Genomic DNA, 13,573 nt, shown 5'->3' with positions numbered 1-13,573 from the left:
TTCCTGGATAGCCAGTACTGAGACACAGAGGAATCCTGTCTGCAAAAACCAATTTAAAAAAAAAAAAAAAAAAAAAAAAGGAAGAAAGAAAAAAGAATTTTTAGTATAGCAGCAAAATAGTAAGAAATCCAAAGAATCTGCTTATTTTCCTTGATGCTGGATAAAGTCCTTAGGCAATGTTGGGGTCCAGAGGGCACAGGCATTGTTTCTAGGAGGAAAGGACTTAGGAAGGCTGCTTTTGCAATTATGCACTTCATTTCTTCTCTTACTATTTCCTCTGCCTTTCCTGTAGCTCCTGTGGAGCTTCAGTACTAGCAGATAGGAAACAAGATAGCATAACTAAGGACTATCTGTGGAGTATGTCACTGATAGGTGTTTGCACTGTACGAGTAGATTTCAGAGAGCAAGAACACTATGGTGTGAGTCTTCATCTATGAACCCAATCATATTGTACATAGAATGCTTGATAGAAACAGAGTGGAAGTAGTGATTGCAAGTAGAGAGAATTCCTTGGGAAGTTTTAGAGACAAACGGACTCCCCTAGTTTTGAGTCAGAGTGCCCACACTGAACACTGACTTGGGAATTCTTTAGATTGCTCTAGAAGCAGCCAAAGCCCTGGATGACAAGAACTGCTGGGAGAAGCTGGGAGAAGTGGCTCTGCTACAGGGTAATCACCAGATTGTAGAAATGTGCTATCAGCGAACCAAAAACTTTGACAAGCTTTCCTTCTTGTACCTTATTACTGGCAACCTAGAGAAACTTCGCAAGATGATGAAGATTGGTGAGTTCCCTAAAACTAAGCTTGGGAAATGTGGAACTTTTTGGGGGGAGGAAGGTAAGAGGAGAGAGATCTCTAGAGAGAAGGCTTAAGTTGGTTTCTCATTGGCTTTATGCAGCTGAGATCCGAAAGGACATGAGTGGCCATTATCAGAACGCCCTTTACCTGGGTGATGTGTCAGAGAGAGTACGAATCCTTAAGAACTGTGGACAGAGTAAGTATCTATCAAGGACTCATCAACTGCTTTGAGACCTTTGCAGTAGTATTTTTGGGAATTGCTCTGTATTACACAGTGTGTGTGTTTGTGTGTGTGTGTGTGTGTGTGTGTGTGTGTGTGTATGAAAAATGACACTATGTTTAAAATTTTTCTTCTAAACCAAATGGTGGTGGAGTCAGATAAGGCATCCTGGACTTCCTTAACGTCCACTGTAGACATTAAACTTGTGCAGTTGGGCTGGAGAGATGGCTTAGAGGTTAAGAGCACTGGCTGCTCTTCCAGAGGCCCTGTTTTCAATTCCCAGCAACCACATGGGGGCTTACAATCATCTATAATGAGATCTGGTGCCCTCTTCTGGGGTGCAGACTGAATACTGTATACATAATAAATAAATAAATAAATAAATAAATGAGTCTTAAAAAAAAAAAAAACTTGTGCAGTTTACAGGACTCGATTTATTGTTACTGTTGTTTGCTGACAGCTCACTGTATACCAAATATTATGCTAGAATTTGAGATCTATTAAGGAACAAGTTCTAGGAATGCTGACTCCCATCTAATCATAGCACTCAGAAGGCTGAGGCAAGATGAGTTTAAGGCCATCCTGGGCTAAGAGTGAGACTGTGTCTCAAAAAACAAGGGGCTAGAGAAGTGGGCCAGTTGTTAAGAGCACTTGTTGTTCTTTCAGAGGACCTGAGTTCAGTTCCCTGTAGGGGTACTCACAACTCTACTTAACTATAGTTCCAGGAGATCCAATACCTTCTGGCTTCTGTGGGTACCAAGCTTACTCATGATGTACATACATTCATGCAGACAAATCACACATAAAATATAATAACTCTATTATAATTTAAGTACTAGATGTAGATATAGGGATAAGTCCAAGGTTGTTATTTGCATTGATGAAAAGCAATGAATTAATTGCTTTGTAAGAAATTACCAGGCTGGGCCGGGTGTTAGTGGTGCACGCCTTTAATCCCAGCACTCGGGAGTCAGAGACAATCGGATCTCTGTGAGTTTGAGGCCAGCCTGGTCTGCAAAGCAAGTTCTAGGAAATGCTCCAAAGCTACAGAGAAACCCTGTCTTGAACCCCCCCCCCAAAGAAACATTAGTATAAATTAAATATTCCTAAATGAAATCCAAAATTGAAATGCTTCAAAATCCAAAGAATATATAACCTTGGCTGGTCTGGAACTCACTAGCTGGAATCCAACTTCTTAAATGTATACAATGCTTAAAAATTTCTGAATTTAGCTGGGCAGTGGTGGTGCACACCTTTAATCCCAGTACTCAAGAGGCAGAGGCAGGCAGATCTCTGTGAGTTCCAGGCCAGCCTGGTCTTCAAAGTGAGTTCCAGGGCAGCCAGAGCAGTTTCACAGAGAAACCCTGTCTTGAAAAGCCAAACAAAACAAATTTCTCTTTTTTTCTTTTTAATTTATTTTTATTTCATGTGCTTTTGTGTTTTGCCTGCATGTATGTAAGTGAGAAGGTGTCAGACCGCCTGAACTGTTTACAGGCAGTTGTGACTACCATGTAGGTGCTGAACACAGGTCCTCTAGAAGAGTAGCCAGTGCTCTTAACCGCTGAACCGTCTTCTCTCCAGCCCCCAAAAAGAAATTTCTAAATTTAGATTTTATATTTTCTCAAAATTTTTATTACATTTACTTATTTATTGGGTGGAGGAGTAACTGGTGTGTGTGTGTGTGTGTGTGTGTGTGTGTGTGTGTGTGTGTGTGTGTGTGTGTGTGTGTGTGTGTGAAGTTAAAGGACAACTTAGTGGAGTTGGTTCTCCTTTTCGTGTATTGCACTTTGTACTTCTAGAATTGAACTTAGACTGCAGGCCCTTATCTATTGAGCCATCTTGAGGGTCCAAATTTCCCATTTCACATGAGGAGACTCCTACTGTAATTTCTATACAAATGTTACAAAATCCAAAAATCTCTAAAATCTGAAACGTTTACGGTCTAGTTTCCAAAGAATAATACCTAAATTATAATGGTTTTTTAATTACAAAAATTGTTTTTTAAAAACACTTAATGTATAATAGACTCTAATATAACACTTCTAGTAAGTGGCAAAAGAAGTGACAATAAACTCAGATGTTTAAATAGGAATGGAATCACGGGTCATTGTCATCAAAACAAGTTTCTTTTTACCAGATTTTTTATTTTGAAACTTTTTATTACTTAAATTCTTTTTTTCATTTTACATACCAACCCCAGTTCCCTCTCTCCCTCCCCTTCTTCTGTCTCCTCCCCCCCCCCAACCCCCTTGCTCCTCAGTAGGTGTAAAGACTTCCTTGGGGAGTCAGCAAAGTGTGGCATACCAAGTTGAGATAGGACCAAGCCCTTCTCCCCTATATCAAGGTTGAGCAAGGTATCCCACCATAGGGAACATTGGCTCCAAAAAGCCAGTTCATGCACCCAGAGTAAGTCCTGGTGCCACTGCCCTTGCTCGTATGATTCCCTCCTCCCTCCTGGAGCTTGTGGGTCACTACATCTGCTTCTGTCAGTTACTGGATGTAGGTTCTATGATGACAATTAGAGTAGTCACTAATTTGATTAAAGAGGAAGGCCAGTTCAGACATCCTCTCCACTATTGCTCGGAGTCCTAGTTGGGGTCATCTTTGTGGATTCCTGGGAATTTCCCTACATCTAGTTTCTCCCTAACTCCATAATAGCTCCCTCTACCAAGATAGCTCTCTCATCCTGTCTGTCTGTTCCCCCAACTTGGCCTTCTTGATCCCTCGTGTTCCCATCCCCCATCTCCTCCTTTCTACCTTCCCCTCCCAGATTACCTAGGAGATCTCAACTGTTTTCCCTTCCTGGGGCCCTCCAAATATATCCCAATTTGGGTCCCCCTTTTCACCTAGCTTCTGTGTGGATTGTAGCCTGGCAATCCTTTACTTTATGTCTAATATCCATTTATGAGTGCATACATACCAGAATTTTTTAAGACAGGGTTTCACTATGAAGCCCTGGCTGTCCAGAAACCCACTGGATAGATCAGATTTCTTACTTGCCCCTTGGCCTTTGCTTTTAGCTCCTCAAGTTTCTTCTCTTTTTGTTTTTATTTGGAAACCGTACTTTTTCATCCATGTTTTAAGCATGCTTCTTGGACATGCTTAAACAGACATTTGTGGTGTCTGTTGCCCCTTTCCAAGTTGTATTTAAAACAACTGAGGGAACCAATTCCCAACAGGTTTCCACATGTGCGCTGTGAGACTCCCACATGAACTTGTGTACACAATAAACATAGAAAATAATTAATAAACAAGACAAACAAAAAGGCTGGGCGGTGGTGGTGCACGCCTTTAATCCCAGCACTTGGGAGGCAGAGGCAGGTGGATCTCTGTGAGTTTGAGACCAGCCTGGTCTACAAAAGGGAGTTCCAGGACAACCTCCAAAGCCACAGAGAAACCCTGTCTCAAAAAACCAAAATAAATAGATAAATAAATAAAACATCCCCTCACATTTAGAGTATAGCTTAGCTTTGGTTCAGTGTTGTCTACTAAAGCTGCATTCAGAGTGTTGTCCAGGACTATAGACATACAAAGACCCAACAGGAGAAGAATGCATTTCCATACTCATTTGTATGGGTGTGGCCATTACTTGGGTCTTTGCTCCCCTTTGAGAGACAGTGTCATTTTGCCATGTTACCTTCTCCATCACGAAGTACCAGCATGGCACCTGGTTTCCCTCAGGACAGGTTAACCAGATGACACCCAAAATAGAATCTACAATTGTAATCTTGGGCGTGACATTTCATCATTTCGGACTATTCTGTCCATTAGAAGCTAGCTAACAACTTCAGCCTACACTTATGGTTGGGTATTATGGAAGCATTTGGATATTAGGAGATAGGGGTCACCCCCTCCCTCAGAATAACATTCTCTTGGAAATGTACTTATACCACAAAGCTTGTTTTTTCTTTAGAATCCCTGGCCTATCTCACAGCTGCTACACATGGCTTAGATGAAGAAGCTGAGAGTCTAAAGGAAACATTTGACCCTGAGAAGGAGACAGTGAGTATATACACACATGTTTCTGATAACAGGACTCATTCTCATCTTGGGATCACTTAAAACCATAAATTTTCAAAGCTACACAGAGAAACCCTGTCTCAAAAAACCAAAAAAAAAAAAAAAAAAAAAAAAGCCATAAATTTTACTCTACCAGCAAATTATAGAGAGAGGCTTAAAGATGTCTAGAGGAAGCAGAGTAACCTTTTCTTCTATATAATGCTGTCGAGAGCTTAAGAGCTATTCATGTTTAATATCTTTATTATTCCACCTCTCAGATCCCGGACATCGATCCTAATGCCAAGCTTCTCCAGCCGCCTGCACCTATCATGCCACTGGATACCAATTGGCCCTTATTGACTGTGTCCAAAGGGTTCTTTGAGGGCTCCATTGCCAGCAAGGGTAAGTGCTCATTTCTCCTATAGCACGCTATAGTAGATTGCTTGCCTAGTGTGTATGAAACTCTGGGTTCATCCCTACCATTATGCACATACTGACACACACCTGTAATACCACCAGCTAGGGATGTGGAGATAAAAGAATCAAAAATTCAAGGTCATCCTTGACCACATAGTCAGTTTTACGACAGTCCGGACTACATGAGACCACATCTTAAAAACAAACAAAAAAACAATCTTAGAAAGTACCAGTAACTGTTTTACTTGTTCTTTTTTTCTGTGTGAAGTTTCACAGATCACTGAAAAGCTAGCCAGGGCTAGGATGTAGTCTCACACACTGAGGAAATGCTTTTTGAGATCACGAGAGAAAATTTGAGCCAGGTGTGGCACATCTCTGTAATCTCGACATTAAGAAGTTGAAGCAGGAGGAACAAGAGTTCAAAGCCAGTCATCACAGATTATGTAACCAGTGTAAGATCAGGTTGGATCACATGAAACCCTTTCTCAAGTCTCTAGCCCCCCACCCCATCCCCCCAAAACAAAGAAATTGAGAAAATGATGTAGGTGGGTGCCTGTGCTGTCACTGACACCCGTAAACACGTTGATATGTTTCTCTAGTTCACCGTATATACAGTGATCTCCACTCGTTATTTTCCTGTTCATGTGCTGTGTTTGTGTCTGTGGGCACCCACTCCATACTGCCATCCTTGCCCTCTTACTTGCTTGGACATTTCCACTACTTCACCTTTATGTAAGCCCTAAGCAGACTTCGGGCATTTTGTGTCTGGCTCTGTTCTTTCCTCGGCCTCCTCATTCTCTGCACAGACTGTAGTAATGGTGATTTAGCAAAGATTTCAGGAAGAAGGTCCAAGGGTGGGCAGCCAGAGACAGCCAGATTTTAGTAACAGAGAGTTAGTTCTCTCCCACCTCAACAGGGATTGAACCCAGGACATCATGCTTGCTAGACAAGCTCTCTACCATTGAACTTAGCTATCATCACCACTCCCCCAAAAAACAACTTCTGGTTATCTCTTCTATTTCCTTTCTTTGTGGATCCTGTTGCAAGTTAGCATAACATATGTACAGCAAAAACAATAACTCAGAATATATGGTTAGGGCCGGGCGTTGGTGGCGCACGCCTTTAATCCCAGCACTTGGGAGGCAGAGGCAGGTGGATCTCTGTGAGTTCGAGACCAGCCTGGTCTACAAGAGCTAGTTCCAGGACAGCCTCCAAAGCCACGGAGAAACCCTGTCTCAAAAAACCAAATTTTACTTCAGAGCTGGTTCAGTCAGTAAAGTACCTGCCATGCAAGAATGAGAGCCTGAGTTTAGATTCTCAGCACTAGAATTGCAGACACTCATATACACAGACATTAAAAGAAAAACAAAACAAACACAAAAACCAGAACCTCGGCAATTATTATTGGGTTTTGTTTGGAGTATTTTTGTTGTTTTGAGACTTAACACAATAAAACATGTTTACTGACATTCAGAGTTAGCACTTCCTAAGTGGAAAACACATATTCCTGAGGACACAGCCCTGAGCAACTGCCTTTGGAAGCTTGCCCCTTGCCTGTAGAGATCGGACTTGATAGCCTCTAACCATTTCCCTTCTGTCCTTCCTTTGGTAGGGAAGGGAGGAGCGTTGGCTGCTGACATTGACATTGACACTGTTGGTACTGAAGGCTGGGGAGAGGATGCGGAACTGCAGTTAGATGAAGGTAGGAATGCTATTTTAGGACTCTTCTTAGATGATAGGCTCCATGGATGGAAGTTATCCATGGGGCAGTCAATAAGCTTCTAACTCATGGAGCCAATTAGATCCTAATATTTTGCTTTTTTTATGCTACCACCCAAATCTATTTTGATCCTGGATTTTCCTTTCAGATGGGTTTGTGGAGGCTTCAGAAGGTTTGGGAGAGGATGCTCTTGGCAAGGGACAAGAAGAAGGAGGTGGCTGGGATGTAGAAGAAGATCTGGAGCTCCCACCTGAGCTGGTATGTGAAGTTCCTCCCCTTTTCACCCTATAAAAACTGGCAGGTGCATGCTCGCTTTCTCTCTCTCTCTCTCTCTCTCTCTCTCTCTCTCTCTCTCTCTGCTCTCTCTCTCTTCTATCTTCTCTTTCTCTCTCTCTCTGTCTTTCTCTCTCTCTGTTCTCTCTCTCTCCTCTCTCTCTCTCTCTCTCTCTCTCTCTGTCTCTCTCTGTCTCTCTCTCTCTGTCTCTCTCTCTCTCTCTCTCTCTCTCACACACACACACACACACACACACACACATCTCTTACAGGATGCCTATCCTGAAGTCTCCACAAAGAGTGGTCCAGAGCAGCCTCCTAATCTGATAGGTTTTGAAAGAGGAGAGCTGACTGTGGACTGTAGCCTTGTTTCCATTCTTATGTAGCATTAGAGAAGGGGATACATAACCTCTCTCTAATCTAATGCTTATCTTCCACTTGAAGGGGGGGTGTTTAAAATCTTATTTGGAGCTTTTGTTATGTCATTTTCATTTTGGTGGCATGGCTTCCTATCTGTCCCTCTTATAACCATCATCTTTCTCCAGCAGAGGTAGGCATCTAAAATGTGTCTTTTATGTCCCTGGTAAGGTGGTTCCCGCAACCATCACTTCTTTTCTTGAACAGAGGTGGCCATCTAGATGGTTGTGCCTTGAAATCATCAGAACACAGTACCTGGACAGCTTTTTTAAATGTCGTGAGGTGGTCCAGCCTGCAAACATAGCTGAGTTGATCAGTGCTTGCCTGGCACGTACAAAGCCTTTGCTGAGAGCCCCACAATACATAAACCAGGCACAGTGGTAGAGGCAGGAAGATTCAGTCCTTGCTACATGGGGAGTTTGAGGCTTTGTCAGACTGTTTAAACAAAGCCTTAATTTTTCTTCCTCTAGGATATACCTGCTGGGGTTGCCGGTGGTGCTGAAGATGGCTTCTTTGTGCCCCCAACCAAGGGAACAAGCCCAACTCAAGTAAGCAGAAAAATACAATTACACAGGGATGAGTGCTCTGGGATGGTTAATATTTGATTTCTGGAGGGGGTGGGGAGATGTTGGCTACCTTTAACAGATATGGAGGAGGAGAATTGGAAAGAAAAAGGAAATTTTTCATTTGACTTAGGTTTTCTGTTTCTTACTAGATCTGGTGCAATAACTCTCAGCTTCCAGTTGATCACATCCTGGCAGGTTCTTTTGAAACAGCCATGCGGGTAAGTCTTTAAAAACCTTGGCCCTTCCTCTTGAGTGTCTATTCCAGAGTCCCAGGAGAATGGTGGACTCATCTTTTCAGCCACGTGGGAGTAGTGGTCTGACCCACAAGGGCCCACAAGAGGCTTTACAAAGGCCTCTTTCCACTCTCCACTTGGCCAGTGAGGGTTTAAGATGCATCTTCAGCCATTGCCAGTGCTGGTAGCCTGCTTTCTGGCTTACATGAGGAAAACCAGCACCTGTTCCTGCACACACTGCAAGTGTTAGGATGACAACAACTGTAACAACCATCAGTGTTTCTTTATTGTTGCTGTGTGTTATTTTAAAATACTCTATATAGATGTTTAAATGGAGATCCTATAATTACCTGTATATTGGCAATGAGAAAGCAATACAGAGATGTAAAATACCTTACCCAAGGTTGACTTAATTTTTAATAAATCCTCAGAGCTGGAGAGATGGCTCAGTGATTAAGAACACTGGCTACTCTCTAAAAGGTCCTGAGTTCAATTCCCAGGACCACATGGTGGCGTACAAACATCTGTAATGAGATCTGGTGCCCTCTTCTGGCCTGCAGACATACATGCAGATAGAACACTGTATACAAAATAAATAAATAAATCTTGAAAAAAAGAAAGAAAGAAAGAAAGAAAGAAAGAAAGAAAGAAAGAAAGAAAGAAAGAAAGAAAGAGAGAGAGAAAAGAAATCCTCCAGCAGTATAGAGGCAGAAATAGGTGGCTCTCTCTGAGTTGAGGCCAGTCTGGTGTACAAGGTGAGTTCCAGAACAGCCAGGGCAACACAGAGAAACCTTAACCTGAAAAACCAAAAAAGAAAGAAAACAAATCCTGTTTCTTTTTTGTTTGGTAGCTTCTTCATGACCAGGTGGGAGTAATCCAGTTTGGCCCCTATAAGCAACTGTTCCTACAGACATATGCCCGAGGCCGCACCACCTATCAAGCACTGCCCTGCTTGCCATCCATGTATAGTTACCCTAATCGAAACTGGTAAGTCTGCTTGCTCCTTGCTACCTCTTCCAAGTTGAAGTAGACACTTCAGATGGTAACCACAGTGAAACGGAATTGCCCTGGAGCTAAGGTTTCCAGAAGAAAAGATCTATGGCTTGTTACTTTGGAGTTTGGTTTATACCAGTTGTCATCCTGTTCCCAGCTACTTTCACAGTAGAATGACTGACTATCCTATTTTCTTCATAATTTTTCCTTTCCAGGAAGGAGGCAGGGCTAAAGAATGGTGTGCCAGCTGTGGGCCTAAAGCTTAATGACCTGATCCAACGATTACAGCTGTGCTACCAGCTCACCACAGTTGGCAAGTTTGAAGAAGCTGTGGAAAAGTTCCGTTCCATTTTGCTCAGTGTGCCTCTTCTTGTTGTGGACAATAAGCAGGAGATTGCAGAGGTAGGAGTCAAGCCACTTGCCCAATCATCCTGGGCATCTCCACAGTATTGTCTGTGTCATGACTGTTTTCTGCAACCTCTTCAGGCCCAGCAGCTCATCACCATCTGCCGTGAATACATTGTGGGTTTGTGCATGGAGATAGAAAGGAAGAAGCTGCCTAAGGAGAGCCTAGAGCAGCAGAAGCGCATCTGTGAGGTAAGATGCGTAGGGCCAGCCCTGCAAAGGCACCATCCCCATAGCCCTCTATTGGAGTTCCTCTCCATTTCTCCACCCTTATTCCTCAGATCATCAGCTCTCGTATTTTAAGAGGTAGAACTAATCTCTGTCTTATAGCCAATCATCTTTGCTTTGTATTATTTTGTTTTTTATAATTGTGTGCCTATTAATAAACAACAGCTGAACATCAGCCTGCCTTGTGTTCCTTTCTGTCCACTAGATGGCAGCCTATTTCACACACTCAAACCTGCAGCCTGTGCATATGATCCTGGTGTTGCGGACAGCCCTCAACCTTTTCTTCAAGCTCAAGAATTTCAAAACAGCTGCCACATTTGCCCGGCGCTTGCTAGAACTTGGGCCAAAGCCTGAAGTGGCCCAACAGGTACAGGGGAATTCCATTAGGGACTTTAGGGGGGCCAGATGGAAGGAATAGAAGCCCAAGGTCCTTGTCTCTGAAACAAAACAGTATAACAGCATTCAGCCCCAAACAGCCAATAGAATGACACGCTATGTGTTACTTATTGACCTTGGAGCTTCTTTTTTTCCCCCTGAAACCAAAGTAATAATTTATTCAGACATGGCATTGGGTAAGTGACATGCTAAAATACTTTATGTAGATGTTTAAATGGAGTAGACCCTATACTATACAGACTATAACTGTATTTTAGTAATGAGAAAGCAATACTGAGAAGGAAAATACCTTGCCCAAGTTTGACTCAATTTTTTTTCTATGTAGACCTGACTGTCCTAGAATTCACTATGTAGACCAGGCTGGCCTCCAATTCACAGAGGATCTGCCTGCCTCTGCCTCTGCCTCTAACTCCCCAGTACTGAGATTAAAAACATGTACCACCACACCAGGCTAGATTTAATTTTTAATTTGGCATTTGTGCTGCGTGTTACTGCTCCTTGGCTGTGCAATCTAGAATAACTCCAGTGCACCTGCAGATGATGCGTCTGTTCTTAAGCTCCAGGTGACACAGCTTGACCTCTTGTACTTCTCATACATAATCCATTATCTATGCCATCTAAAAACATTCTTCTTAGGCAATAGAAATCTGTTTTAACTCTTTCTGAGGCCAAACCCTAGTAATCTAATCCCTAGACTTTGTGAGAACTGTGGATTTAGAGCAATGGAGCCATGTTGAAAAGAGAGAAAAATTTCACTGTGTATCCCACACTGGCCCTCAAAGTCCTGAATCTCCTGTCTCTGCCTCCTCCTGAGTGCTGTGATGCACTGCTACACCCAGGAGCAATAGCAGTTGTTAATTTTTCACATCCATCTTATCCATAGGATGGGACCTATATTCCTGTAGTGTAGTGGTTGTGTTCTGTTGTTTGAGACTGGGTCTCAGTATGTAACTCAGGCTGGCCTGGAACTTGAGATCCTTCTGCTCCTAAGTGCTGGGATTGTAGATTTAGGCCATCATGCCCAGTATACAGTTGCATCTTATATCAGAGAGTACTTGTGCTGCTTTCTATCCCCTAAACAAAATGTTCTTCCCCCTTCAGACTAGGAAGATCCTGTCTGCCTGTGAGAAGAACCCCACAGACGCCTGCCAGCTCAGTTACGACATGCACAACCCCTTCGACATTTGCGCTGCATCTTACCGGCCCATCTACCGTGGAAAGCCCGTGGAGAAGTGTCCACTCAGTGGGGCCTGCTATGCCCCTGAGTTCAAGGGGCAAATCTGCAGAGTCACTACGGTAAGTCTTGTCCTCAAGAGTATCTCGAGGATATTGAGAGGAGGGGCAAGAGAAGGAAGCATGGTGGTGGTGATTTTCTCACCTTGCATCTGCCCCAGCTCCTTGAGGCAGTGACACTGGGGAGAGCTGGAGCTTCTGCCCGCTGGCCCACTTCTCAGGACCAAGCATCCATCTGACAGCTTGTTGGGGCGTGTAGGGAATGAGCTTTCTGGGGTCTCCGCCTTGTTCATCTCTAACTTCTCTGATTCCCACTTCCACAGGTGACAGAGATTGGCAAAGATGTGATTGGTCTGAGGATCAGTCCTCTTCAGTTCCGCTAAGTCTCCTTCCTTCAAGTTCGTGGATTAATCACATCCTGTCCTTCAGAGTCTCTCGCTCCACTCCCCTCCCTCCCCTAACATTCACACTTCAGCTTGTTGACATCTGGTTCTCCCAGAAACTTCATGTCCTTTCTCTCCTATGGCAAATTGGGATTTTCAGACTTGACCTTGCTCCTGCAGACCTCTCTCTCCTGAAGGTGATTTTGCCGTTCAGCTTGGGTCTTCCAAGGAACAAATGAAAACTTTGTGCAGGACATTTGTGTAGCAGATTCTTTCAGTATTTATTCCTCTCTTACCTACTGCCTTTGTTTCCACTCCACTAGAAAACAGTGGAATTTAATAAATGCCACGAAATTCATAACTATCTTGTATTTTCCTTGGGCATTTAACGTCATCAGTAGGTTTCTTCCCTCTGTGGGCCCAGACACTTGCAGACTGAGGAGTCTTTTTTTTTTTTTTTTCAAAATGTATACCATTTTTCACTGATTTGTTTTGTCCTTTATAGCCATTGTTCTTGTGTTTTGTTGCTCACATTAAAAATAAAGTAAATACTTTATTTCCCTGGCTTGCCATTTACTTCTTGGACAGTTAATTTCATGTGCCTGTTCGCATCTATGTAGCTCTCTCACCAGAGGAGATTCTTTGTTCAGAATCAATTTTTAATTATTATATACATTTTAATTAATATCACTGCAAGGAGAAAATGACATTTTTTTCTTAAGAGATATGTGCTGCATAGATCTACATTGTTGGAGAATGGTAAGAAGAGTTCTCTTGGAGCTGGGAGATGGCTCAGTGGTTAAGAGCACTGGTTGCTCTTCCAGAGAACCCAGGGTCAATTCTCAGCACCCACCTGGCAGCTCACACCTGTCTATAACTCCAGTTCCAGGGGATTTGACACTCTGACACAGACATACATGCAAGCAAAACACCAATAAAATAAAAAGTAAAAAGAGTTCTCTGTTGCATTTTTACTACAGCTTTCTATCTGTTGCTGATTACAGCCAATATTTGCTGAGCACCTATCAGTGTCCATCACTGTTCATGTATTTACAATAAGCACACAGTTGTCTTAGCTTCTTTTCCCAGTACTGTGACAAAAATACCCTGGCAAAAGCAACCACAGGGAGAAAGGGTTTCTTTATTTGACTCCCATTTCCAGCTTACAGTCAGTCCATCACTGCAGGGAAGTGAAGGTGGCAGGGGTTTGAAGCAGCTAGTCACATTAGATCCACAGTCAAGAGCAAAGAGCAAAGAATTCAAGTATTCCTGCCAGTACTCGACTAGTTTTCT

The 13,573-nt window shown here is 42.9% G+C and overlaps 1 protein-coding gene across 1 annotated transcript in view; it reads left to right on the top strand.

Annotated features, from left to right (window-relative positions):
* Positions 1-12,856, top strand: part of Copa (COPI coat complex subunit alpha) — a 48,558-nt gene extending 35,702 nt beyond the window's left edge. The window contains exons 20-33 of the mRNA XM_027418960.2: positions 593-782; positions 898-993; positions 4,931-5,019; positions 5,295-5,418; positions 7,046-7,135; positions 7,302-7,411; positions 8,314-8,391; positions 8,559-8,627; positions 9,493-9,629; positions 9,851-10,037; positions 10,122-10,232; positions 10,474-10,635; positions 11,766-11,960; positions 12,221-12,856. Of these exons, the coding sequence (XP_027274761.1) occupies positions 593-782; positions 898-993; positions 4,931-5,019; positions 5,295-5,418; positions 7,046-7,135; positions 7,302-7,411; positions 8,314-8,391; positions 8,559-8,627; positions 9,493-9,629; positions 9,851-10,037; positions 10,122-10,232; positions 10,474-10,635; positions 11,766-11,960; positions 12,221-12,280 (1,698 nt within the window). The 3' untranslated portion in view covers positions 12,281-12,856. The remainder of the gene's footprint in view (positions 1-592; positions 783-897; positions 994-4,930; positions 5,020-5,294; positions 5,419-7,045; positions 7,136-7,301; positions 7,412-8,313; positions 8,392-8,558; positions 8,628-9,492; positions 9,630-9,850; positions 10,038-10,121; positions 10,233-10,473; positions 10,636-11,765; positions 11,961-12,220) is intronic.
* The last annotated feature ends 717 nt before the right edge of the window (positions 12,857-13,573 follow it).

The sequence above is a fragment of the Cricetulus griseus genome, chromosome 5 (genome assembly GCF_003668045.3).
Source record: "Cricetulus griseus strain 17A/GY chromosome 5, alternate assembly CriGri-PICRH-1.0, whole genome shotgun sequence".
Lineage (NCBI taxonomy): Eukaryota > Metazoa > Chordata > Mammalia > Rodentia > Cricetidae > Cricetulus > Cricetulus griseus.
The sequence above is the reverse complement of the archived record's forward strand: the minus strand, read 5'-3'. Positions and strand labels throughout refer to the sequence as shown.